Source organism: Montipora foliosa, chromosome 3, assembly GCF_036669935.1.
Source record: "Montipora foliosa isolate CH-2021 chromosome 3, ASM3666993v2, whole genome shotgun sequence".
Taxonomy (NCBI): Eukaryota; Metazoa; Cnidaria; class Anthozoa; order Scleractinia; family Acroporidae; genus Montipora; species Montipora foliosa.
This window is the reverse complement of record NC_090871.1, coordinates 36,409,034-36,433,392: the sequence shown is the minus strand read 5'-3', so window position 1 is coordinate 36,433,392 and position 24,359 is coordinate 36,409,034. Positions and strand designations below refer to the sequence as shown.

General features: G+C 39.1%; 1 protein-coding gene across 1 annotated transcript in view; it reads left to right on the top strand.

The window, feature by feature from the left end:
- The window catches only part of LOC137997370 (uncharacterized), a 26,422-nt gene extending 3,138 nt beyond the window's left edge, over nucleotides 1-23,284 (top strand). Inside the window, exons 2-9 of the mRNA XM_068843319.1 lie at nucleotides 1,737-1,892; nucleotides 2,693-2,733; nucleotides 6,969-8,571; nucleotides 9,630-9,750; nucleotides 10,615-10,741; nucleotides 11,652-11,966; nucleotides 15,421-15,641; nucleotides 22,399-23,284. Coding sequence (XP_068699420.1) covers nucleotides 1,737-1,892; nucleotides 2,693-2,733; nucleotides 6,969-8,571; nucleotides 9,630-9,750; nucleotides 10,615-10,741; nucleotides 11,652-11,966; nucleotides 15,421-15,641; nucleotides 22,399-22,496 — 2,682 coding nt within the window. The 3' untranslated portion in view covers nucleotides 22,497-23,284. The remainder of the gene's footprint in view (nucleotides 1-1,736; nucleotides 1,893-2,692; nucleotides 2,734-6,968; nucleotides 8,572-9,629; nucleotides 9,751-10,614; nucleotides 10,742-11,651; nucleotides 11,967-15,420; nucleotides 15,642-22,398) is intronic.
- The last annotated feature ends 1,075 nt before the right edge of the window (nucleotides 23,285-24,359 follow it).

Genomic DNA, 24,359 nt, shown 5'->3' with positions numbered 1-24,359 from the left:
TTACCGGTCACTCTACTGGGAAATTCTCACGGTCAAGTGAATAGATCATTGTCACTGTCACGTAACAAAAAAATAAAATCGAAACTGTTCAATGAAATAAGCCAGGGCTCAAAATTGCAACCAATACAGTCGCATTTGCAACTAAATTGTTCCCTTTGCGACTAAAATATCTGGAGAAGTCGCAAATTTGCGGCTTGTTGTCACCTTTCGCTTGGCGAAACAAAAGGGTTAGCAGTTCCCACTTTGCTGCTAGTTTTGCTAAAATAAGTGGCAAAAATATTTTGTTTCCCGCTGTGAATTTTCTGTGAAGATAACATAATTGTATAGTAATTTAGCTGCGATGTTACGTGCACAGCTCCATTCCTTTCATCATTCCCCATTTTCAGCGGTTTCTTTACACACAAGTATTGGGGGCTCATATCTTTTTGCTAAACCACTCACAACACATTGCAGCGCGGCAATTTGGCAACTAAATTTTTGTATCTTATCGCAAAATTGCGACTGGATTTTTTCGTTAATTTCGAGCCCTGTTAAAGCCAAAAACTTGGAATGTTGTAGGAGACAAATTCAAAATCACCTCACTACACTGTAGTTCTCAAGTCTGTGCGATACATCGTTTCTGAGTTTTTTGTCGAAGCATTTCACGCAACTATTATTTGTTATAAAATGCAAACGTGAATTGGAGAAATAAGAAAATTGGAATTAGAACTGAAAAAATTTAAAGAACTTTACGTGGAGTCCGTGGAGAAGTTTCAATATGACTCGAGGCATTGAGGTGTAAAGATGTCAGAAGCTCACACCTTCGCCAAATTCCCAAACAAAATCAAAGTGTGCTTGTTCGATTACGCCCCCTTTAAGGCCACCCAGCAGCAAACATTCATCCAGTGTCAAAGAGACAAATTAACCTCAATCTGTCAGCCATGAATTTGTGATTATCGTGTCACAATCACTTCTGTCACATTCATAGTCTTCTTGTATTACACCAGTGAAAAACCAGTTTAATCGTCCCCCTCGACTTAACCAATGCCAATCCTTATAAGAAACGGTTTGTCGATCAACCAATGAAAATAATCTCCAGGGTCAAAAATTGACTCTGGAAGTGAAAAGCGCAACGTGATTGGGGCAGCATGTTCAGAAGGATTAACAGCCTGTACCAGAGGTTTTTCTTGCCGCTTTGCGACTCGCTCTTTTGCCCTCATTTCATAGCAAGAAAATAACCTCTGGAATCCAGGGTATTGCCAACAAAAATCCACGATTGATTAAGTTAGTTGATCAACAACAAAGGGCAAGACCAGAACAAACGGCACTGTGATTAAATGCTGCCCTTCTCTAACTTATTCAGTTTTGTTTTTGGCTTATTAACATTCATTTTTCAATTATCCAGACAGTTGAGCCCAGTCCCCACGAGTCTGGATAGTTGAAGTTTGACTGTAAATTAATGTTAATTTCCTTTGGGAAGCTTTTCAGGGCATCCTGGTCTACCACTTTGGGCAACATTTCTCACATGCAGGAATCTTCAGTTATGTATGTGTATAAGTTTATTCTTGGAGTGTCATGTGATTCATATGGCAGGTTTCATGGTAGGCTGAATCCTACAAATATCTTGTGAATAGCAAGGAAACAAAGTATAGCAAATTTACTACAGTCACTATAGTATGTTTCATCATGTCTACAGAGGTTTTTTTTCACATGAAAATAGCTGCAGGTATATAAAAGAAATGTACCTTTTTTCCTAGGGCATGACTGCAGATGTTGTGAAAAAGCATTCGAAGGAGAAGAAGTCCAAGTTAAAAGGAGTAAAGCAGATTCCAAATGGTTCCGCAGAATTGAGTGATAAGAAAAAGAATGAAAAAAAGAAACATTTGCCCCCACCCAAGAAATCATCATCTGATGTAAGTGTTGGCTGCAAATTGTTTTATATTTTCAATTTGTATACAGTACCGTATTTAGAGTCAAGTGATACTGACCTTAAAAGGCTGGTCGCAAATGCTGTGAACATCTTTCAAATGGAAGAAAGTTACAAATAGACATTCAGCATTAGTCCTATGCAAGCTTAAACTGAGTAATTTTATAGAATAGAGACATCATTTATACACTGTACTGTCTTGAAGTCTCAGATTTGTGACAAGATACGAAATTTAGTTGCAAGTCTGCAAATTTTAGTTGCACTTATGTAACTGAGGGTCATTGCACTGTCTTGTGTTACCAGCACTTTAACAAAACAAAAGATGGGTGTGTAATACGTAAGTGTAAAGGTACTGCTGAAATTGGTGAAGGAGTGAAACAGTGAGGTTTTGCATGTTTCATCACATTTAAATTACACTAAGCTTGCCCTATATCTTCAGATTGAAACATAATTTATGACGAGAGACAAAATAATTTTGTCCCCTCTTTAGTTATTTTAGCAAAAGTAATGGCAACTGCTAACTCTTTTAATGTATAATAGCAACGGTGAAAACTTGTCACGAAAGGAAAAAATTCAGTCAGAAATGCGACTGTATTGGTTGCAAATTTAAGCCCTTGTAACAGTGTAGGTTGATGAGTTTTTGCATTGAGTATGCCCGGCTTTAGAAAACAAATTGGTGTTTACACATCGGTTGCTCTTGAAGAGAGTAGCACATAGTAAAGTGCCAACCAGACCATCTGTATAAAAATAGAGAGCATTACGAAAAAATATTAAACTTTTTGGCAGGATTCAAGTTCAGATGAAGATGAAGATGAGGCAGCAACAAGGTACAGTTAACAAGAGGGTGTTCAACATTAAGTTTTTGAAAGGAAACTGTAGCGTATACTAAACAAAACTTAAAACAAAGATACATAAATCCATTTATTATATAAACACTAATGAAATACCAAGTGAACTTTTGCGCAAAAAAATTATATACAGCCTATACAGTCTTGAATAATGTAGCCTATAAAGTCTTGAATAACTCCTCTGGTCCACATGGAATGTCAAGCTTGATAATCTTTCACCATAACTGGTTCACCAATTTCATGTACACGAGGAATGGAATGATCCCCGGGGGAGGGGGGTACTCCCAGAAAAATTGGGTAGGGGTGTGCGGCCCGCTTCCCAAAACCCTTACCCTATTTATGACCAAAATCTGCGATTTTCCCTACCCTATATATGACCTGGCCAAAAATTTGATACCCAATTTATGACCTGACCCTTAAATCAATACCCTGGTGCAGACCTGCCTTATAATTATTTCCCTAGTTCGGACCAATGTTAAAGGCAATGTTTATCTGCTTTTATTAGGTAGGTTACATGATAAAGAAGTAGCTTCTAAATAAACGAGCGGCACCGAACCGTTAGTGCGAAGTCCTGCACGTACGAGCCCGTAAGGTGAAAACAGGAAGTGGCCTTGGTCCGGAGTGCTGATCAACGGGATTTGTTTCAACATCATTTGCCAATCTTAAAAGCAAAGGAAACTTAAAGCGACAAAGGCACATTTGGGTAAACCAAAGGCTCATATAGTGATTTAATTGCCATAAATGTGCTTGTTGTTTTAGGTAGATTCCCTCCAGATAAAATAGAAGCCACAAAATAGACCAAAACTTCCCTTTCATACGTAGCAAAAATTCTGTACCTTGCACAAAATTATTGTGCAGCCCGTACATCTGTCCCTACAATGTGAACTTCCACAGCAAAGCGACATCAAAATGACGGATAGATCCGCTAAGAACGACACGCGACTTACCCTACTCTCACCGTCGACGATTTCAGACATCGACCACAGATTACCTTTAGGGGAGTACATGTAGGTCAGCGACATTTCCCAGTTTGTTCTCAAAAGACCAGCAGACTCGCCTACCCCTAGATGAAATATTTCAAGATACTTACCCACCACTACACGTGGTCTAACAAAGAATTTGAAGAATTTTCAACCTTTTTTGCATCAAGTAAGGCATCACATTGTGTCCGACCCTTTGGAATATTGACATCTGACATAGGAATTTTGATCCGGAAATATTGTGTTGCTTACTTGACAGATGATGCCCCATTCTAAACCTAATAGTTCTCCGTCCTTCGGACTTCGCACTAAAAATGAATTCAAGATTAGAGTGCAAAAGTGGATACCCTATTTATGACCAAAATGGCAGAAAATTGGCCAAAATCGATACCCTATTTATGACCAAAACGGCTGAAAAATTCTACCCTTTGGGGCCGCACAAACCAATATAGCCCATATAAGGGAGTACCCCCCCCCCCCCCCCAAATTGGCTTCTGAAAACAACGTGACGTGAATATAGGGCTGTTGTTCTCTCCTAGTCGTGTAGGTAACGCATATTTTTTTAATAATACGGAACACCATCTAAATCTCAATCGACTTGTACAGGGTAAATTTATAGTTTGAATCTATGGGCCTGGAGCAGCATGTTCGTACAGCTACTCATGAGCACGGCCATATATTAGGTTTAGTCATCACCCGTCAATCTAATTATCTTATTTCTCGGACGCCATTTGTTGATGAATTTATTTCTGACCATTCCCCAGGGGAATGATCAGCATTTCTAGTTTTCTCAGCCATTCGCGTGGATAGGTTTGGATGCAAAAAGGTCTAATTGTCTACGGATTCTTCTTCCCGTTAGAATTTCTGCTGTTGTACAAGATGTGGCTGTATGATTGGGTGGATGATATCCTAACAGAAATCTTGCCAACTTTTCTGCTTGCTTTCTTTTCTGCTTCTGGTACATGATGCATCCACTTCCTTTGTTCAGCAGATATGCTACCTAACCTTTTTATATCATGAGAATTGACCAAACAAAATGTTCCTGACATTTTCACTACAGTACTGAGTACTGAGAGTTACTCAAGACTCATCTCTATAACGTCCACACTTTTATTGTTGAATAATATTGTCATTGACCAATGAATACAGTACTGTGCAAAAAGAATGCAAACGAATTTTGACGAAATTCGTTTATTGTTCTCTCAAAATTTCACTGAAAATTTCATCGAAATTTTGGAAAAGAAGTGTGATTTTTTGTCTGAAATTTCGAAGAAATTGTGAGCCGCACGAAATTTCGAACACAGGACGAAAATTTGCTAATCTAACAACGAAATTTCGGTTGGAGTTCGAACATGCTGAAATGAAAATTCAAGAACCTAATCGAAATTTCGTAGAAGTGTCAGTTAGCGTTCACATTTTATGAATGAATGGAATCAACAACTGTACAGTACTGCCTGAAAGTATTGACCCCTCGGGACGAGGCAATACCTCGTCGTTGCCGCGGGTAGCGGTCGCACGCCACCGAGGTATGCAAATTTTTTTCCCACAGTAAAACCGAGGTGCAATTTGCCGTGGGAAATTTGCCGCAAGAGAAAAGACGAGGCTTGCCGCGGGAAAGAACAATGATCTGCTGCACGAAATAAGCAGAAGACTGTCAAGTTTTAGACCTCATGGTGTGAAGAATCGATTCTTAAAGCAAGAAATCGTAATCAAAATGAGAAAGTGCGCGATTTCCGTAAGGCCTCAAATTTTATTATCTTTACATAATGTAAAACTGAAGACTTCTGTACTGAAATGAATAAAACTTTAAAATGTGATGACGGCGAAGTCCACACAAGCAGGAAAAGCATCCACGAAATTGACTGGTCGAACCTTCGCATGAACAGTCCACAAGAAGTCTTCGAAATAATCACTGCAATCAAAATATGTCGCAAAGAAGGTTTCAAATGTGGTCGGAAGATTCTGGCTACCGATATTCTATTCGCATGTTATCGTTTTGATCGATTAGAAGAAGTCACACTTCGATGTTTACAAGTTCACTTTTCTTCTCGCATCAATTCCTTCTTGTCCACTTAGATAAATAATTAAGCTGTCTTATCACTCCTGCCAAGTCCTGGTCGGTGGTGTTAACGTCTAGGTTGAAATCTGGTTCTGAAACTGCCATAGTATGATGTCAAAGGCACCAGTAAAGTCAAGAAATGCATTTGAATTGTCGTTGTTGACCGACGCCATTTTGGATTTGATAACATGCCCTGAGGCCCAATTCTTGGTTTTCAAGTCATGAAATGATTTTTTGCTGACATCAGTGATGCGATTTTTTCAAATTTTGTTGTGTCGCCAGTGCGCGATTTTCATCGCAAGTGTAGCAACCCTCGAACTGGTGACGCGACAGCTGAAAAAATTGCAGAAAAAAATCAAGAGAAATTGAATCATTGTACCACCAAAGTAAAACCCTGTTTAAAGTGTCACTTCAACTCTAATTGAAAGCTCTTGTCTCTTATGAAGGCTTTGATGTGCCTTTTTACAACCTTAACTTAAATGTAAAAGGCAGTACAAATGCTCACTGCGAAAATTCGTTAAGCACTCGAAATTTCGCTATGTCGCAACAAAACTTCGCTATGTCAGCGAAATTGAGCGAAATTTCGCGCGGTCGTTCCGAAAGTTACGCAAATTTGCACTTTGACTGAAACAATAGGCATTTCAAAAATTTGACGCAGTTCGCATGAAAATTTGTTTTGCACAGTACTGTAAATGCAAACAACCTTTTTGCAATGGTCCCTTGTCCTGCTCCAGGGGAAGGAAAGGAGAGAGACCCTGAGAATAAGGCTCATCTTCGTCACCTTTGATTATTCATTTTCCAAATTCAGTGGCTACATTGTAATAACCACTTTACGTTTAAATATAACCTAGTGTACATGTACAGTAGTCGTCTAGGTTGAGGGAACAAAATGTCTAAAACAATTTCCAATTCAGTTATTTGGTACTTTAGTGGGGTCAGCACAGTAGTGAGAACACTCACCTTCAAGTGATGATACCAGGAACATTTCCCTAGACTCAAGACTTTGTGTGGCTCGAGTATGTTGGCTCTCCAGTTTGTCCTGAGATTGATGTGCTAAGTTGATAGAGCTCAGCAAAATACAATGTAGATCAATAAAATGATAAGCTAGAAGACTTGAATAATTATTGGGGTTTTTTTTTTCCTATTTGTTACTTTAAGTCTTTTTCTTCTCCCAGGATGTTATCTAAGAAGTCCAAGTCGTCAACAAAAGAGGCATGCTCCAATGGTGAGAAAAAGAAGATAGTGAAATCAGATGCTCTTAAACTCAGAGGCATCAAAAGCAAGGCAAGTGATGATTCATCAAGTGATGAATCATCAAGTGATGATAACACGCCCATAAAAGGTAAGCAAGCGAAGGCACAGCCTTCGGAATCTTCAGAATCTTCTGATGAAGAAGAAACAAACACTGCTGTTGCCAAGCAAGGGAAGTCTCCTAAAACAAGCTCTCATTCATCAGCTGATAAGAAGCAACCACTGATAAAAGAAAAGGTTAAAAAAGTGATCCCTAAGAAAGACACTTGTGATTCTAGCTCAGATTCATCTGATGATGAAACACCAAAACCAAAGGAACCATCCAACATTAAGGTAAAAGGGGCAAGGAAGGATGGAAAAACCAAAGAGGCCTCTTCAGATTCCAGTTCAGATTCCTCTGATAATGAAACGGATGTAAAACCAAAGGTTAAACTACAAAAACCTGAAGGAGGAAAAAATACAGCAAAGGCAAAGGATCTCAAATCTAAACCAGCATCCTCAGATTCAAGTTCTGATTCTTCTGATGAAGATGACAATACAAAGAGCAAGGTACCAGAGCTGAAGAAGAATGTTAAATCAAAGGAAGCATCCCCTGATTCAAGTGATTCAAGTTCAGATGATGAAACACAGAAGGCTGATCCACCAAAGGCAAAGGCAAATACCCCAGCAGTAAAGAAAAGTGTAAAACCCAAACAACCTCCTTCAGATTCAAGTTCAGATTCCTCTGATGAAGATGAAAAAATGCAAAATGCAAAGCCTGCAAAGCCGAAACCAAGTCAGGCTGAGAAAACGGGGATTGTGAAGTCAAAACCAGCCTCTTCTGATTCAAGCTCTGATTCCTCAGATGACAAAAAGAAACCAGTTAAACCACCAAAGCCCAAAGCAAGTGTAGTGCAGACAAAAAAGACTGCAAAATCCAAAGCAGACTTGTCTCATGTAAGTTCAAATAAGGCAGAGAAAAAGAACCATAGTAAATCAAAACCAGCTGCCTCCTCGTCAAGCTCAGATTCCACTGATGAAGATGATGAAAACACCAATTCTAAAACAACGAAGCACAAAGCAAAGGTTACAACGGTTGAGAAGACTGCAAAATCTGTGGCTGATCCTTCTGAGTCGTCAAGTTCTGATTCCTCTGACGAAGAACCAAAGCCTAAGAAAGTAAAGCAGGCAACTGAAACAACAAAAGGCAGTAAATCAAAACCTGCTGCTTCTTCGGAATCCAATTCAGATAGTTCAGATGAAGAGATTGTCCAACATACAAAGCAACAAGAGAGAAAATCTGAATCATCAGATTCTGACAGTGATGGGGAAGGGAGTTTGTCAAAAGCAGTGGTAGATAAAACAAATGGAACCCCAAAGAAAATGGATTCAAGTGATGAGGAATCAAGCTCTGTGTCATCTGAGGAAAAGAGAAAGCTGAGCAACAAACAGAATGCCACCAAAAGGAAGAAGAGTAGTGATTCCAGTTCAGAAGATGACTCTAGTTCAGATGAGGAAATAAAACAAACACCCAAGAAACATAAGAAGGTATGCATGTCATGTCAGCCATTATAATTGCATTGTGGTTGGGAAGTACATTTTGTATACCTGTAATGTTAATAATGCTTATTGAATGCTGTGGGTGGAGGCATTGGTGATCAAAAACAATAAATATTATTATTGGGTGGAGTTTTTGGGCTCAATTGCTTGTTCTAAAACAAGATGGATTGAACAGGGTGAAAAACCAACTAAATATTTAGACTTCAACGTAGAGAAACGTAGTTATCATTAAAAAAATGATCCAGGAGTTGAAATGTCCAGATGGTAGATCAGTAACCAATGAGAAAGCAATATTAGAGGAAATTGCAAAATTTTATAAGGATCTTTATACTTCCACCTCAAATATTGAAAATGTGTTACTCAAAAATTTGAAAATTTAGAACAACCCAGATATTATTTGTACAATCATAAATTATTACATGGTGAGCTATTGGTAAATGAATTTCAGCAAATTTCCTTTGATAATTGAGAGTAATGCAAACTTGAGTGTATGTACACTGTAGAAGCTATAATAATTATCACGAGTACCTTGCTTTTCCAATTTTGTGTGTCGATAACCATATATGTATGAACTTAAATTTCTGTCATGTATCTACTTTGTGAAATGTTCTGTACTCTTTTTAGCCAACTTGTGCTTGTTTAATGTGTGCAAATAATTTAAAAATAAATAAATAAATAGTTCTATTTTTCACCCAAATTAAGATTGGTTCACACACAAGTCATTGGTTAATTGGTTGTTGGTTGTAATTACCATCCTAAAGGAAAAGCATGGCTTATGGCAACTATCATTAAATGTTATTTTTTAACTTAAACATTGTACATCCCAGCTTTGGACACTGTATTTTAGCTTAAGTTAATGGTTGTCACTTAATTGCTATTGTCTTTTCCTGGAGATGAGAAGTGTATCAGTTTGTTACAATGAAACATAATATCAATGATCTATCCACCTCTGTGGGTCATGTTCTGTCTTCTTTTGAAAACAAGCCCTCCGCAGTTCTCTGAGAAAACTAGGAGTGACTTACCATTTTGTTTACCATTTCTTTAAGGAAATTTCATTTAATGGCAGTCAAGAAAAGGGCAAGAAACAGAAAAGGAAAGAGTTTGAAGACAGTGAAGGTCACCAAGAAACCAAAAAAACAAGACAAGACAATGAATTTAATGAAAATAGTAAGGAACATATGTTATTCATGACCATCATATGAAATCCTCAGCTGATAACATAATTTCAATGACAGAATGAAAATTAATTATTAAAATAATTTTGGGAGGGCAAGTCCCTATTCTTGGTTTTCACGTGACATCATCAAAACTAAAAAATAAGGAATTACCAATCACAGCTGAAGACTTGTCTTTTCACAAATTTTCAGTTCAATAGAGTTTTTCATCTTGTGATAAACCAAGGTTGAATTTCCAAGCTTTTGCGTGACACAAGTTAAAATTGCGGTCGAGAATGCTATCACGTAGTTTAAAACAGTGACTTATCCGCTGAGATTTTGCAATCTGAACAGTCCTTTTATCGGAATAAGTACTCATATAGATGTTTATGAGCCCTCAGAAGATGACTACTGGCTTTTTATAGCAAACTCGATGACATATGTTTTAGTTAGCTTCTGGCTGCCATATTTGTGCCCCTGAGAGGGACACAAACATGGCGTCTCCACACAACGCCTTATAAATTTGAGTAAAACATTTCTTCGAATATCTCCTGCACAAAACATCACACAGACCTGAACCTTTGCGAGACTGTTCGAATATTCATCTTTTTTTATCTCTTTGATTCTTGACTTTATTTGTTGTATGGTTTTGATGATGGTCATTTGGTGTGACAGTGAAAACCCTCAATTCACATGTGTTTTTTTATGAACAAAAGATCATTTGAAAAAGAAAGATCAGATGAAAGATCCTTCATCAATATTATTGATTTGAGTATACTGTATACTGATACTATGTTGATATAGTAATAATAATAATAATTCCCTGTTGTTGGTGCAAAAAACAAGCATTATATAATTTGTTTCCTATACCTTTCAGTTCCAGTTTTTGTGGGCAACTTATCACACAGTACAACAGAGCAAACCCTTGGGGACTTTTTTGAAGACAGTGGCTTATCTCCATTGAATGTTAGAATTATCTATAGTTCAGATGGATCATCACGCCAGTAAGAGTAACTAAGTGTTCTGGTTGGGTACAACGTTTTGTTGTCAGTATGTGGAGGTGTTGGTGGAGTGGATCTGTTAGTGTTAGCACAGGTGGCCCAAGCTCGTGCATGTAAAAATTATAAGGAGTTGTAATGGAATCCCAATAACAGACTCAAAAAGATGATTACACACAAAAGTTCTCATTGAAAGAGCCATACGTTATTATCCTGGCCCAAGTTGCTCGAAGCATGGTTTGTGTTAACCAGCGTTAAGTACCATGGAAACCAATTGGTTTTGATACCTTTTAACCAACAGTTAGTACTAACCATGCATCAGGCACCCGGCTCCTGGTGCCTTGCTTGCTTTCTGTGCGGTTATTTGTCTGATGAAATGCAGTTCGAGCGATTTCTCAGCTTCCCCGGTTGTCAGTCGTACCAAAATAAAGGAAAAAGAAAGGCTGGAAAGTAATTTCTAGCTTGCCTCACATCTCGCCGATAAAATCACTACTTCAGTCACACTCAAACTCTGGTGATCTTTACATGTATGATGACCACATGCAGCTCGGTAAATATCCATAACAACCCACCTCCACTTCAGTGAATAGTTGTTAAATAACTATCAAATTGCTTTATTGGCAGTCCACTATTTTTTAGTTTTTACACCAGAAATATGTGTGCTCCCTTTTTTTTGCAAAATTAAAAGCAATTTGAAGGAATTACTGTAGTTAATTATCCAAAACTGAAACTTTATCTATCTCTTATTATGGCGACATGCTTGGCATTCAGTCAGCATCCAGCTCTTTTTATTATTAGCATTTCTGACATGACATCAACCAACTTTACCCTCAGTGACATACTGTAGTTGTCTTTTACACTTGGAACTGCATTATTTTTAATCACTTTGTCTTGGTTTAAATTGTGTGTGGTATAGGTTTGGTTATGTAGATTTTGGAAGTCAAGACGAGGTTAAAAAAGCATTGGAACTTACTGGATCAGAAATTAATGGCTTTGAAGTGAGGATAGATGAAGGCAGGCGTCGTGGTCGAGAGTCAGGTCGAGGGCAAAGAGGGGGTGGGCGTGGTATGAGTACCCCTAGCAGCAGGGGCCGTGGTCCGAGTACCCCAAGCAGCACCCTGATCTGCATAGGCTTATCTTATGACACAGACAAGGATTCCTTGAGTGGAGCCTTTCCTGACTGTCTCGATGCAAGAGTTGTAACTGACCGAGACACAGGGAACTCAAGAGGGTGAGTTGAGCTCTCTTAACCAAGGGATGTTCCTTAATTGTTTCCTAAAGTAGCAACTTGTTTCAAGAGTTAAATAGGGCTTTAAAACAACTGTTTTTGGGAACGTAAGATAGTGTGTCACAAGTTCACATTAATGCATGAAAGAATACGGTCTCTGTTGAGTTGTACATGTACAGGCGCCCCAAGAACAAAATAACAAAGAGACCACAAGACTAGGAATGTTTTTCTCTCGGATCCCATCGTGTGTAGTCCTTATCTAATCCAGCATCTTCAGGTGTTATTAGTGTTCATCAAGCCAGTTTAATCCAGGATCAAGTTAATTAACAATGCCCTCCCGATACACGTGTAATAAGAAATAAGTACCAATTTTCTTGTCTTAGGGATATAGAATATTGTTTTAGCTGTGTTTTACTGCATGGCACATGCACCACTATAAGAGTCTTTTTTGGCCAATCAAATGAAGGTTACAGTGGTTGTTATTATCATTAATACAGTTAACTCTCTCGTAAGCTTACAGGAAAAATCAACAAAATAAGCGTAATAGTGGACTGTTTAATTAATTACATGAAGATATTACCTTATCAGCTAAAATTAGGCAAATATCAACTAGTTTATTTCCTTTTGTCTCATGAAGCAAGTTTCGAGCAAAGTATAGTGGAGTGTACATGTCAATGTGTCCCGTGCCAATTAAAATCACCTGAAATTTAAACCAAACGAAGCCTAGGAAAACAGCATCAAACATGGGGTGAATAATTGTGCTTGATCTCTAGATACCGTATTTGCATTGACTGCCTGTCCAGGAAAACTAAACTTGACACTTCTGCATAATGATTTACTAACAATCATACCTGGTTATGTTGGGTGGTCGCTGGCAGGAAACAGAAAACAAAAGCATATGTCAAATTTCTGGCCTAAAAAAGGTTGCAGTCCCTTGAGAAATTTGATTGATAATCGCCTATGAAAGAGCTCTTGAAACAAGATTTTAAAGTGCTACTGTGATCAAAAAGTCACTTCCTTTTTTTCTTCAGATTGCGTAACACTCGACTTGCAAGATTTTGAGCTTTTATTTTTATCCAAAGGCTGTTTACTTTGAGTGTAAGTTCAGGATTTCACGGGTCGCCGTTACTCACGTTCCAACGGAACTCAATATATATGGAAAAGACGACTTTAAAACTGTGAAAGTTCGTAACGCCCGTGCTGCATATTCATTCAGCCACATACACATGCATTGCATTCTTAAACTATCGAGTCTGACATCATTTTCTCCTCGATCCTGCTCTCTCAATATTTTAAAATTACTAATGGCGGACCATTAAATAGGAAAATTCGAGTTAAAATAAACAGGTGTCTTTAATTAGTCAAGGCTTAAAACTTGGGTCAGTTAGTATTTAGTTAACATAGTTTTGAAATCCAAAGGAAAATAGAAATTGATTTTTTGGTCATATAGTAACACGTTAACTGAGAAAAAAACATTGTTTACAAAGTTGTTGCGCATAGGAAGTAGTCCCGTACGAGACATGGTCGCTATGAGAGAGAGTTAACTGTATTTGTGTAACTTATTAATGGCTCGCGGCTATAACACATTTACTGATGGAATGTATGCACACGATGCCACGAGTTGACAGCAACCTAGCATGAAATTCAAGGGGCAAAGCTAAGTTTTTACTCTAAAACATCCAATTCTCTCTTTGTCACATGGTACAAAATCCGCCATGCTGGATGGCAAAAGAATGCAACAGCCTCCAACACAAAGCGATTTCAACCAGCCAAGCGGGACTTTTCTTTGTTTTGGATGTCCCAGTGCGTCGCTTGCCATCCAGTAGGGCAGATGTTATACCATGTGACAATTTCATGCAAAGGGCCCATTTTCCTATTTAATGGTCCGCAATTACGAACTTTAAGTTCCTGAGAGAGCTGGATCGAGTAGAAAATGACGTCAAAGGCTCACTAGTTTAAGAATGAAATGCGTGTGTACGCCGCAGAATTAAAATGCAGCACACACTTTCAATATCTGAAGGAAAAAAGAAAGTGATTTTTTTTATCACAGGGGCGCTTATAGGCTCGATTTCCGTCGCTCACTCGAGTTCGGGTATCCCCGAGAAGAGACGGCTGGACGCGTGAGCGATAGATTGTGTCTGTGACGTAAATTCGTATATAATTTATGCGAAGTTAATAGTTGCGGGGAGGTACAATTAGACATCCCAAAACATTGATTTTAACGAAACAGAAATTACATAACAATGCGTAAACCGTCTGTGCTAAGTTTCCAGATGATACGAGCTTGATTTTATGGTTAAATGATCAATGTGAGTTTGAATTCAACCGGCGAATCATCAACAAAATCTTCGGGCCGCTTCAGCTCTAAGTCTACCTCATCGGCCCCCTCGTTTTACCGCCAATAAACTCAGAAGTAATTTCAATCTATCTTGAGGAATTTTATTTGCTCTTACATTAGCTACGTCTGAAAAAAAAATTGCAATAGCAATGGATTTGAAAGCCGTATTTTGACATTGGCGCCAACTGGAAAATTAATTGAAGTTTCCGAACTCAGGTGGTATAAAACGATACAATCCCCATTTTCCAGCTTCTCGAACACTTCCTGTTGTCGAAATCGTGGATGTTTCCTAATTTGAAAGCATTGTAAAGCTCGAACAGGCCGGGTCAGAGAACACTGTTGCAACCAAAAAATGTAATTTATGCCGGACCGATTTGTGCAGGCGAGTTCCTGATTTGCGGAGATTAATAATGGCTCACCTCACGCATCCAGCCGTGATTTCGGGAGTGAGCGCTGGCTCATTTCCCGAAACAGCGACTGGTAATCGAGCCTAGGGCACGTAAAGCACAAAGCAGTGGGATAAAATAGCTTCTTCGGTTCGTGAAAAAAAAAACACTTAAACACCCAGCTCCTAGTCTTTCGTAGGGTGGATAGCGCTATCCACTGGATAAATCACTATCTACTGGATAACTCAATTGGTTTTGCTAGTGTTTATCCGCTGGATAGTGATTTATTCCGTTGTTCAAAAGGTGGATAACGCTATCCAGCGGATAAATCACTATCCAGCAGATAAACACTAGCAAAACCAATTGAGTTATCCAGTACATAGTGATTTATCCAGTGGATAGCGCTATCCACCTTTTGAACAACCGGGACCAGATAAGTCACTGTCCACTGGATAGCGCAATTGGTTTCGCTGTGACTTTCCTGGCGGATAGCGCAGTCCATGGTTTGAACATCTGGGCTCAGGAACTTTCGCAAATAGGGTTGATTTAAAAGGCACCACTTTTGAGTAATTTATCTACTTTGTAAAAGCTTTAAATAAGGTGACATGAGGTTTTGTTTAGAATGCAACCATTCAACCTCGGTATTGTTATCAGGGACTTCTAAAATATAATTAGAATCAAATATAACCCCCACCCCTGTGCTGCAATCTTAATGGTGTCTTTCTTTTTTTAGTTTTGGATATGTTGAGTTTTCCAGTGTTGATGCTGCCCAATCCGCTATGTCTTCCATGCAAGGGACAAACCTGGATGGTCGTTCCATACGTCTGGACTTCGCTTTACCGCGGGGATCAACTCCCCACCGTGGAGGTAGCCAAGGTGGGTGGAGGGGAGGTAGAGGTAGTGGAAGCGGAGGCGGAAGAGATTTCAGAGGCCGTGGCAGAGGAGGAGGAAGAGGTTAGTGAGTTTGGTATTTCCTAGAACCTGCGCGCGATTTGCGAATTTCGTCAGTTCAATTCCGTGTAATTTCGTACTTGTTGCCGTAAGCTTCAGTATAGTACCTGTTTTTATACTTGCGTGTACAGTGGCTTGAGTACTTTAATTTAAATTAGCATTTTAATGAGGTTTCTTTTGTTTACACAAAAGCTGAAAAATTGTATTTAAAAATCCACACGTTTACGTCGGCTTAAGCATCCTTGTCATAAGTTCAGGTTTACCGTCAGTGCAACCATGTTGACAATCAAACATAGTTTGATGCTATTTTGGTCGGAATGCCTTCTGTCGGATTTAAATTCAGCTGAGCCGTCTATTCATTTCAACGTTGAACGTTAAAGTTATAGATGTTTGTCGTAATAAGTCTTCATGCCAGACCATTGAAATCTAGACACAATTGTTACCTTTAACCGACACACGCTGACAAATATCTCCCTTCTGACTCTCTACCCAATTTGCCCTAAAATGCGAGAGCCTGCTTGCCAAGCTAGCCACGCTATTGCCTGCAATAATTCAACCTCTAACCCAGGCTCTCTCTCTCTTCTCCTCACTTGTCGTCGAGAGAGAGACCCTGGTTGAACCTGGTCACGTGACCAGCCAAAATCTGGGTGGTAAGAAAATCGGTCAGCAGGGAAGGCTGGCAAAGTCCCGAGACTTTCATCATGACAAATTTACTGAGTGAGGGAAGTAAGGTAAAAGAAAACGTCACTGCCATTGAGCAAAGTAATTATGGCTACGCCAAAAAAGTTTCTTCATGGTGGTTTTTCTTCACTATCAAGCAGCTGTAGGCTGTGTAGCGGTATTTGCGATAAAGATCATGCAACAATTAAAAAATTCTTGCTCTTCTCACCGTTGCCGAGGAGATACGGCAAGTCGCTCCCTCGAGGAGATATTCACACTTGGTGTGCAGGCCATGTGTTCGAAGGCTTACAAATATAAAGAGTTTCCAGGAAATGATAAGAATTAGTCAAGTCGAATTTGGAAAAAAAAGGGAAACGTTTGAAAGATGCATTGAAGTATCACTATCCGCCCCACGGGCCATCGAAAGTTCTAACAGCGAAGATACGACATCAAGCCGGCGAGAGTTGGACTTTTCATCGTCTTCATCAAATCTTGACCCTTACTAGTATCGTAAGTTTCATTTTCAGGTTTACCGTCCTTACATTGAATATGAGAATTCGAAATGCCGAATAAATTTCGTGTTTACGGTATCGTGACATTTGGAAAATTAACTAACAATTGAGCATACTGGTGCCGCGAACAACATCGAACAAGGAACGTGGAAATTTGTAATTTTGTAATAAATTAAATTGGGCTGATGCAATGTGGCACTTCTACCTTCTTTTTATGTTGCTTAATGAAAACAGTGTGATCATGAAGCTGCTCTTCGTCAGTATGTATTGCAAATAAAAATATAGCTCAGTTTATTATGGAGAAAATATAGTGTTGTGGTGTGTTCCCATTTAAGGAGAAACCTCTTCTGGCATTAGCCAGAGTAAAATCTCTAAGAGTTGCTGATAGTGGTAAAACGATCAAATGAAACCTGTTTTGGTGCTGTCACTGGGACAATTCAAAATGTACATAAAACAAAGGTACGTTTTCTGAAAACAGCCATACACTGAATGACTATTCCGAGCAACATTTATAGTATTCTAACCTTGTGATATTTGGTGGGCCTCATACACAAAGAAACCTAATTTCTTAAAGACATAAGCATCAAAATGAAGACAGATAATAAAGCAGTTTCGTCTTCATCAACATTCATAGGGGTTTGAGGGATATCAAACAATCTGTTAAAATTAACTTCGCTGTTCAGACAACACTAATATGTTAAATTAAGCGTGCAATTATATCAGAGGCTGATAAATGTTTTATAAGACGTCTTCTCACCACCCAAGGAGGCAATGTGCTTCATCCACAATGACTATTTTTACTCCGACACAGTCGTTGCACGAACGAAATGGTTCGGGTGGCAAAAGACAATTTCGTAGCCTGCTTCGATAATCCTTTGTTGCACACCATCCCACGATGGTTTAATTACTATATAACATGAATCGTCCACCAGTTCCTTAATTCCTAAATCAGCAGTTTCCACACCATTAGCGCGAAGATTTACGATCTGGTCTCGCATGAGCGCATTTAGAGGTGACACGACTATACCAAACGAGAGAGAATTAGTCTCTCTCTTTCAACAAACGAGGAAGAACTTGATATACCAGAGATTTCCCATAACCTGTCGGCATGATCGCCACTAAATCTTTCTTTAGGAACAAACACTCCAGGCAAATAGCCTGTTTCACGTTTAAAACGATGTTGTGATAGCCAGAGGAACGAAACGCGGTTTGAAGGCATTTAAAATAATAGTGGCTATTGGTACGGCACCCGTACACCGATCTATATTTGTTATTCATACGGGAGTCTTCTTTGAATGATTACTACAGATTCAATAACGTTCGGAAAGTCTTACCTCGTCTTTATTTTTTTATACACAGTTCAGCTATCAAACAACGGCATTGATGATTGTTTACCGGTAATTTCACGAAATATCTCCTTCGTTCGATGTCACTGGCCACCTGACCTGCCTTGTATTTTTCGCATTTAAGTCTAAGCACCCATTTCAAATAGCGCTGATAAACAGTATTTAAGTCTAAGCACCCATTTTACAACGGTTAGCTTTCAATAACTGCTTGGCTATGTCGTTCATAATCATTCTAAGAAGACTCTCGTATGGATAGCAAAGATAGGTCGGTGTACGGATCCCGTACGAATAGCAACTAAAATATTTCAGCATGCATGTCCCGTCCGTCCCCTGGACAGCATCTGCTTACAAAACTGCTTCAACAACCCACCCTCCATGCGGTATTGCTGCTATCGCGTGGTCACGTGACCAGGTTCAACCAGGGTCTCTCTCTCGACGACAAGGGAGGAGAAGAGAGGGAGTATCATCTAGAGTTAACTCTAGATGATATCATCTAGAGTTATCATCATCGTCAGTCAGTCACTGAACTCACTTGCAGTGTTCGACACTAACGCTTGCCCGATTCCCTGGGCCAAGCAAAATATATCCGTGGGCTAGTAAAAGGTCGTAAAACAACTCTAAGACTTTTCCGATCGGGCAATCAGAATTTTTGGTCGACTAATATTTTGCGGAACGATTTGATTTGCATCGAAGAAAGTGACTTGTAATATGACGTAGTCGCCGCAAACACAATAAAAAAAATAAACAACGTTACATCTCTTTGCTGTTACGGCCGTGACGTCATGTGAAATCCAAGAACAACATTATTGCTATAACATTATTGACATACAGCATGAGTCGCATGGGTCTCTCGATCACATTTTGCACAAAATTGACATTTTTGCAAGCCTCCTTTGAGTTTTAATGGGTAACAGGTCTTTAGAATGTGGGAAACCGAAAAAAAACCACGGGAAACTAAAAAACAAAACGGGTTGCCCAAAGGGCAAATAAGTAAGAAAATAAGTGTCCATCACAGTCAACACTGGTCACACCGTGAGACGTTGTCATCAAGGCCGTTATCGCATGGGAGGCGTGGCACATAAAAGCCTAAATTAGTAAACTTGAAAACTATTTGCAAATAAAGGACCCTTACTGCACTTTTTTCCCGGCAAATGGGTGATCTTTGAAAAAGACTCTTAACATCTTCAGGTCTTCCCTGATGAAGACATTAAACAGGAGCGTCATAACTTTGGGTCTTTGAATTGAATCTTTTTAAGCTCCATCCATAATTATCGAAATAGAGTAGCATCTGATCGTCATCATATCCGTTGACAGACAGTATTCCAATGTCACGATTGTCGAATAAACTGCATGTTGAATTTGATTTGTTTGGGTGTAACATTTTCTATTATCGTTATAAATCAGCGGCAAAAATCTTTAAGAAAGGCACTTACATTAAATTTACACTTAACACTTAAATTTTTAATCTACCTTGATTAATCGTTTATCCAAGCGATAAAAAATCTGTCTAAACAGTCGGCAATATTTTCGTGGTTGCAAACATGGGGCCAGAGATTTTTATTTGAAGAAGCGAATTTGGTTTAATTAAAAATGGGAAACCAACAAGCCTTAGTTGGTGTTGCTCTTCCTAATGCAGGCTGGTCTTTCATTTACCGGATCCGAAATAATTAATGTCCATAGAACAACAGAACAAAGCGAACATAACAATACCTAATTAGCAAGACCTAATCGGAATAACAATGGTTCTTTTGTCCTCCGCCATTTTAGTCCGGTATAATCGTGAATGGTTTGAACCCAGGTGTCATATCATAATTAAGTAAAGTACGATCGTCCGGGTGAGTTTAACCTTGAGGACGTTTCGACAACCTTAGAGGAAGTCAAGTGATTTGTGTGACGTCAGTAGATACTATAAGAACTCCGGTCGTTGATGTCATTGCTCAACTTATTCTTGGTTTTCACATGACGTCACGGCCACCATGTTGGAGCCCCTAATCAAAGAAACGGCGGCCATGTTGGAGCCCCGACCAAATCCTCCGGGAATTTAATTCTATTATTATGCAAATGTGTTCTTTTGTTTTCATTGAAGAACATGGCTGTTGATCACGTGAGTGAAAACCAACAATTCGTGATGTTACAGGTCGACTGTGAGTTGAGCCTAGATGTAATTGGCTGTGAAGACTTATAAACAGTGATTGGTGCGTTTCGATCCGTCTATAGTCGTTTGTGGGGTGCGGGAAGTTGTAAGCATCGGTTTATTGGTGTCTGTGCTAAGTTCAGTACGATCCGTTGGTAGTTGTTAGTGCTGTAGGTTACACATGCAGCAGAGTCCCACACTAACAGACTCCTTGACGAATCATCTTACAACCCTACTTCACACAAGGCTACAACAATACGGACCTTAAAGAGACGCTACTGGTTTGTGACTTACATGACAGCTTAGCAGACGAACATTTAACAATTATCCTGCAAAATCACGCGGAATAACGCCTTATTTCAGCCGAGTTGGCTGAAATCAGGCGAAGTTCCGCAAGATTGAGCGGCTAAATTGTTGTATTATTCAACACATTTATGACAAAGCACAATTTTCTACGGTTATTGGGAAAAAACGCTGGAAAAACCTATCTTTTTTTCTCCGCGACACACAAAATTACGCATATCGCAGGATATACGTTACGCAGGACCATATTTGGAAATTGTCACAATGTGTTGAATAATAATTAACAATTATTCCTTGAGCGTGCGTTGGATGTCAGATGGCAAATAGCCAACGAGGCGCGTAGCGCCGAGTAGGCTATAACCAGTCTCGTTTCCAATAAGCGCGATTGGAATAATTGTTTTATTTAAAAATTCGTTAAACTCCAAAAGTTTCGAAGTACGAAATAGAGGTTTTTTGCATGGCAGGAACAATAGATTCTTTTTTCTATGGGAACAAATGTTCTTTGTAATGCAAAACATTTTCATTGTTCCTGCCATGCAACATGGCTGCCGTGCAAAAACTCTATACGAGCGAAAAAGCGAGGAAATCCGAGCGAAATCGAAAAAATTTGATGAAGATGCGATGTCGTGTAATACCTGGTGGTCAGACAGACGCAGACTTATCATAAACACATTTCTTACCATTTCGCGTACTTCTAAACGTCAACATTAATCCAAACTTTTCACGGAAACCTTTTTTTTCCTTTATTCAGAGATAAATTTGTTCACATTGTGTTTCGAAGAACTCTATTTCGAGAACATTGATACGTTTTCTTTCTTTATTATATTTGCATTCTGTCGTTGATTACCTATTATGTTTACACTCTTTCCTTCCCTTGCTATCACTACCTTTCTTCATTTTTCATATTGAGGCATTACTTTCACTCAATGAGCAACAAAATGTCCAGGAATAAATTGTTATTGTAAACATCAGTCATCATCTGTGTTCTTGTTACCTTTATTTTTATAACTCACTTCGCAGCACTTCGCTTGTTATAAGTAACGTCTATTTTCTTAAAGTATTTTCGTGCCAAATTTCGTTAAATTCTAACGAGTGGTTCTCGTGAAATAGGCGTATTTCCGAGAAAGCTATTCTGCATTCAATCGCACTTTTTTAACTTACTCCGCATGCGCTGCATGAAAAATCTAACATACATTTCTTGTAAAAGACTAAAACCATCAAAACACTGTTGAATTATGAGAAAAAACGGTACAGATAGCGGGAGCATCGAGCAAATAAAATGCTAAATTGCTAAAATTGAAACCATAATAGGGCCGTTTATACGAGAGAAAATAAGCCGCGGCTAACTCTGGCCGCGGCTTACGTAAGCCGCGAAAGGAACTATTTATACGAGTATAAACTCCCAGGTCAGGATAAGCCGCGGCTTGAGAAAGCCGTGTACGTAGATTTTTTTACCATTTATACGGGGTGTTCGCGGCTTACGTAAGCCGCGGCCAGGGTTAGCCGCGGTTTATTTTCTCTCGTATAAACGGCCCTATTGTGTTAGCAAGACCGCGCACGAAAACTGTGATTGGCCACCTTAATTAGTCCGGTATGTGAAAGTGTACCCCTAATGCAAGATAAATTTGAGTTCAACAATTGCTCGTGAAAAGTTTCTTTCAAGTGCAGATACATTCCGTCGGAAAACATTACATTCATGAGAAAAATTCGCTTATTTTTCTACATAACACACGAGAAAGTTGAACTGTTCATAGCTGCTCGCCTTGCCTGCCATTTTCACTGTTAATATTTTTGGTTGTCTTTAGGTCGTGGTAGCGGAAGAGGAGGGACACCTGGCAGAGGGGGGGCAAGGACAGGAAGCATTCAAGAGTACAAGGGAACTAAAATCTCGTTTGATGACTGACCAAGAAACTGATAGCAGGACATTTTTAATCCTTCGGTGGTATTTGTATACATAATATCAAAAAGAAATGCCATTTGTGGCGTTATTGTACCTTTTAAGACCCCATTTCCATAATATATGATGCTGTTGACACGTAAAATTCGGCTGAACGCACAAGAGAAATAGGAAAGAGATTTCAAATGTGTTTAAAACTTGTCAGATAGGGGCTTTCCAAGCTTTGTTACCTGTCGGTATCGTTGCGTTAGCGTGGAAATACTGTCATATTCTTCTCTAAAGCGATCTCCCAGAAAGTTCGGCCTTAACCACTTATTTTTCAATCTTGTTAAATACATGTGCCTCTACCAGTAACCTTAAAATCCGAATTTGATCGCTTACTATGAGCCAGTTTGACTCGTACCTCGATATGCCTGTATTTACAAAACATTTTTTTCTCTTGAAAGAAAGTTCATGTGTGATAAATGCAGCACCAATAAGACGGCTTTCTTGCCAGGATGGGACTTTTACAGGGTTTTTGGTGTGTACACAAAATGTACTCGCGTTTTAGAAGATGGAAAATCCAATGACGGGCAATTCGTGGTAAAACCTAGGGAGCCTTTTGCTTTTTACAGTGATATGAATGCTTTTAGTTGTCGAAGATTGTCATCTGTGTGCGCGAACCTATTGTCAGCTGTCAATGCTTGTAATGTTGTACCCTTCTCACAAATTGTTTTTAGTCTTTTTAAGGCTATCAGAGGATTGATGTAGGAGGGTTTGTAGTTGCTGGAAAATATAGGACAGTCGTTATGTGATTTGCAGTCTTGTATTGATTTCCTATGCGGAAAGGTCTTGCAACTGAAGCATTTGAAAGATGCTTAAATGGGACCACGACGTTTATGGCCGTGCAATTGCGCTGAATAATTCCTTCACGCAACATCTCCTTTCCTTTGACTCGATATGTATTTTAATTCCACACAGGACTGACTTGAAAGGGTATGGTTATCAGATACAAACTGAGAAAATGGGGATCAGATTTTGTTCTTTTTCTTCGAGGTACCATGAATCTGATCTCGAGCTTGATGTGCAGTACAAAGAGCACAATATCTCGAGTGCGATTGTGTCTGGTCCTCGAATTGGTATTCAACTCGGTGGACCCGACTCGCACAAATGCTAAGGCAGCAAGTTAGCAAAGCCTAAAATGGCAATCGATACTATGCAAGTGAGATAATGTGATTGGTGTAGATGTATTCTATTCAAAGGGTTCGTGCTACTCCTTGAAGTCCTTGAATAGCCCTGGGCCCGGTTGTTCGAAAGCCAATTAACGCTAATCGCAGGTTAAAGATTAACCAAGAAGTTTATTTTCCTACTCCCAAATGTTGTTCAACGCTGATATTGGGCAAAACGTTACATTAGAAGAAGTCAATCTCGAAAAATAAGCAAAAGAACCTTTCACCAAAAAGTTGAAAATATGAAACAAAAGTTAATGTTAATCCTGGATTAAGTAAATCTGCTTTCGAACAACCGGGCCCTGGAATTTAATTTGAGATTGCAAGGGCACTTTAAAAGCCCTTGAAAAGGAGAATTCCTCCGGGAAGTGCTTGAAAATAATGAGAACTACTTGATTTTTTTTTCGGATGAGAAATAATGTAGGATTAAGCACACAATTTAACATCGGGGACAGATTTTCGAAGAATATGTGTGCATCTCAGCCTGCACTGTTGCATGCTGGGTGAAATTCTCTGTTGCTCACATTGCATTCTTGGATCAGTTTTTCCACCATGTGATCAGATGGAAGCCGTCTTGAATCTTTTGTAGTCACCGTGTGAGGTTAACATTAATTGCCATGCCCGGCGGAGGTCAAGGTGTTTTCAATTCTGATTGGCTTTT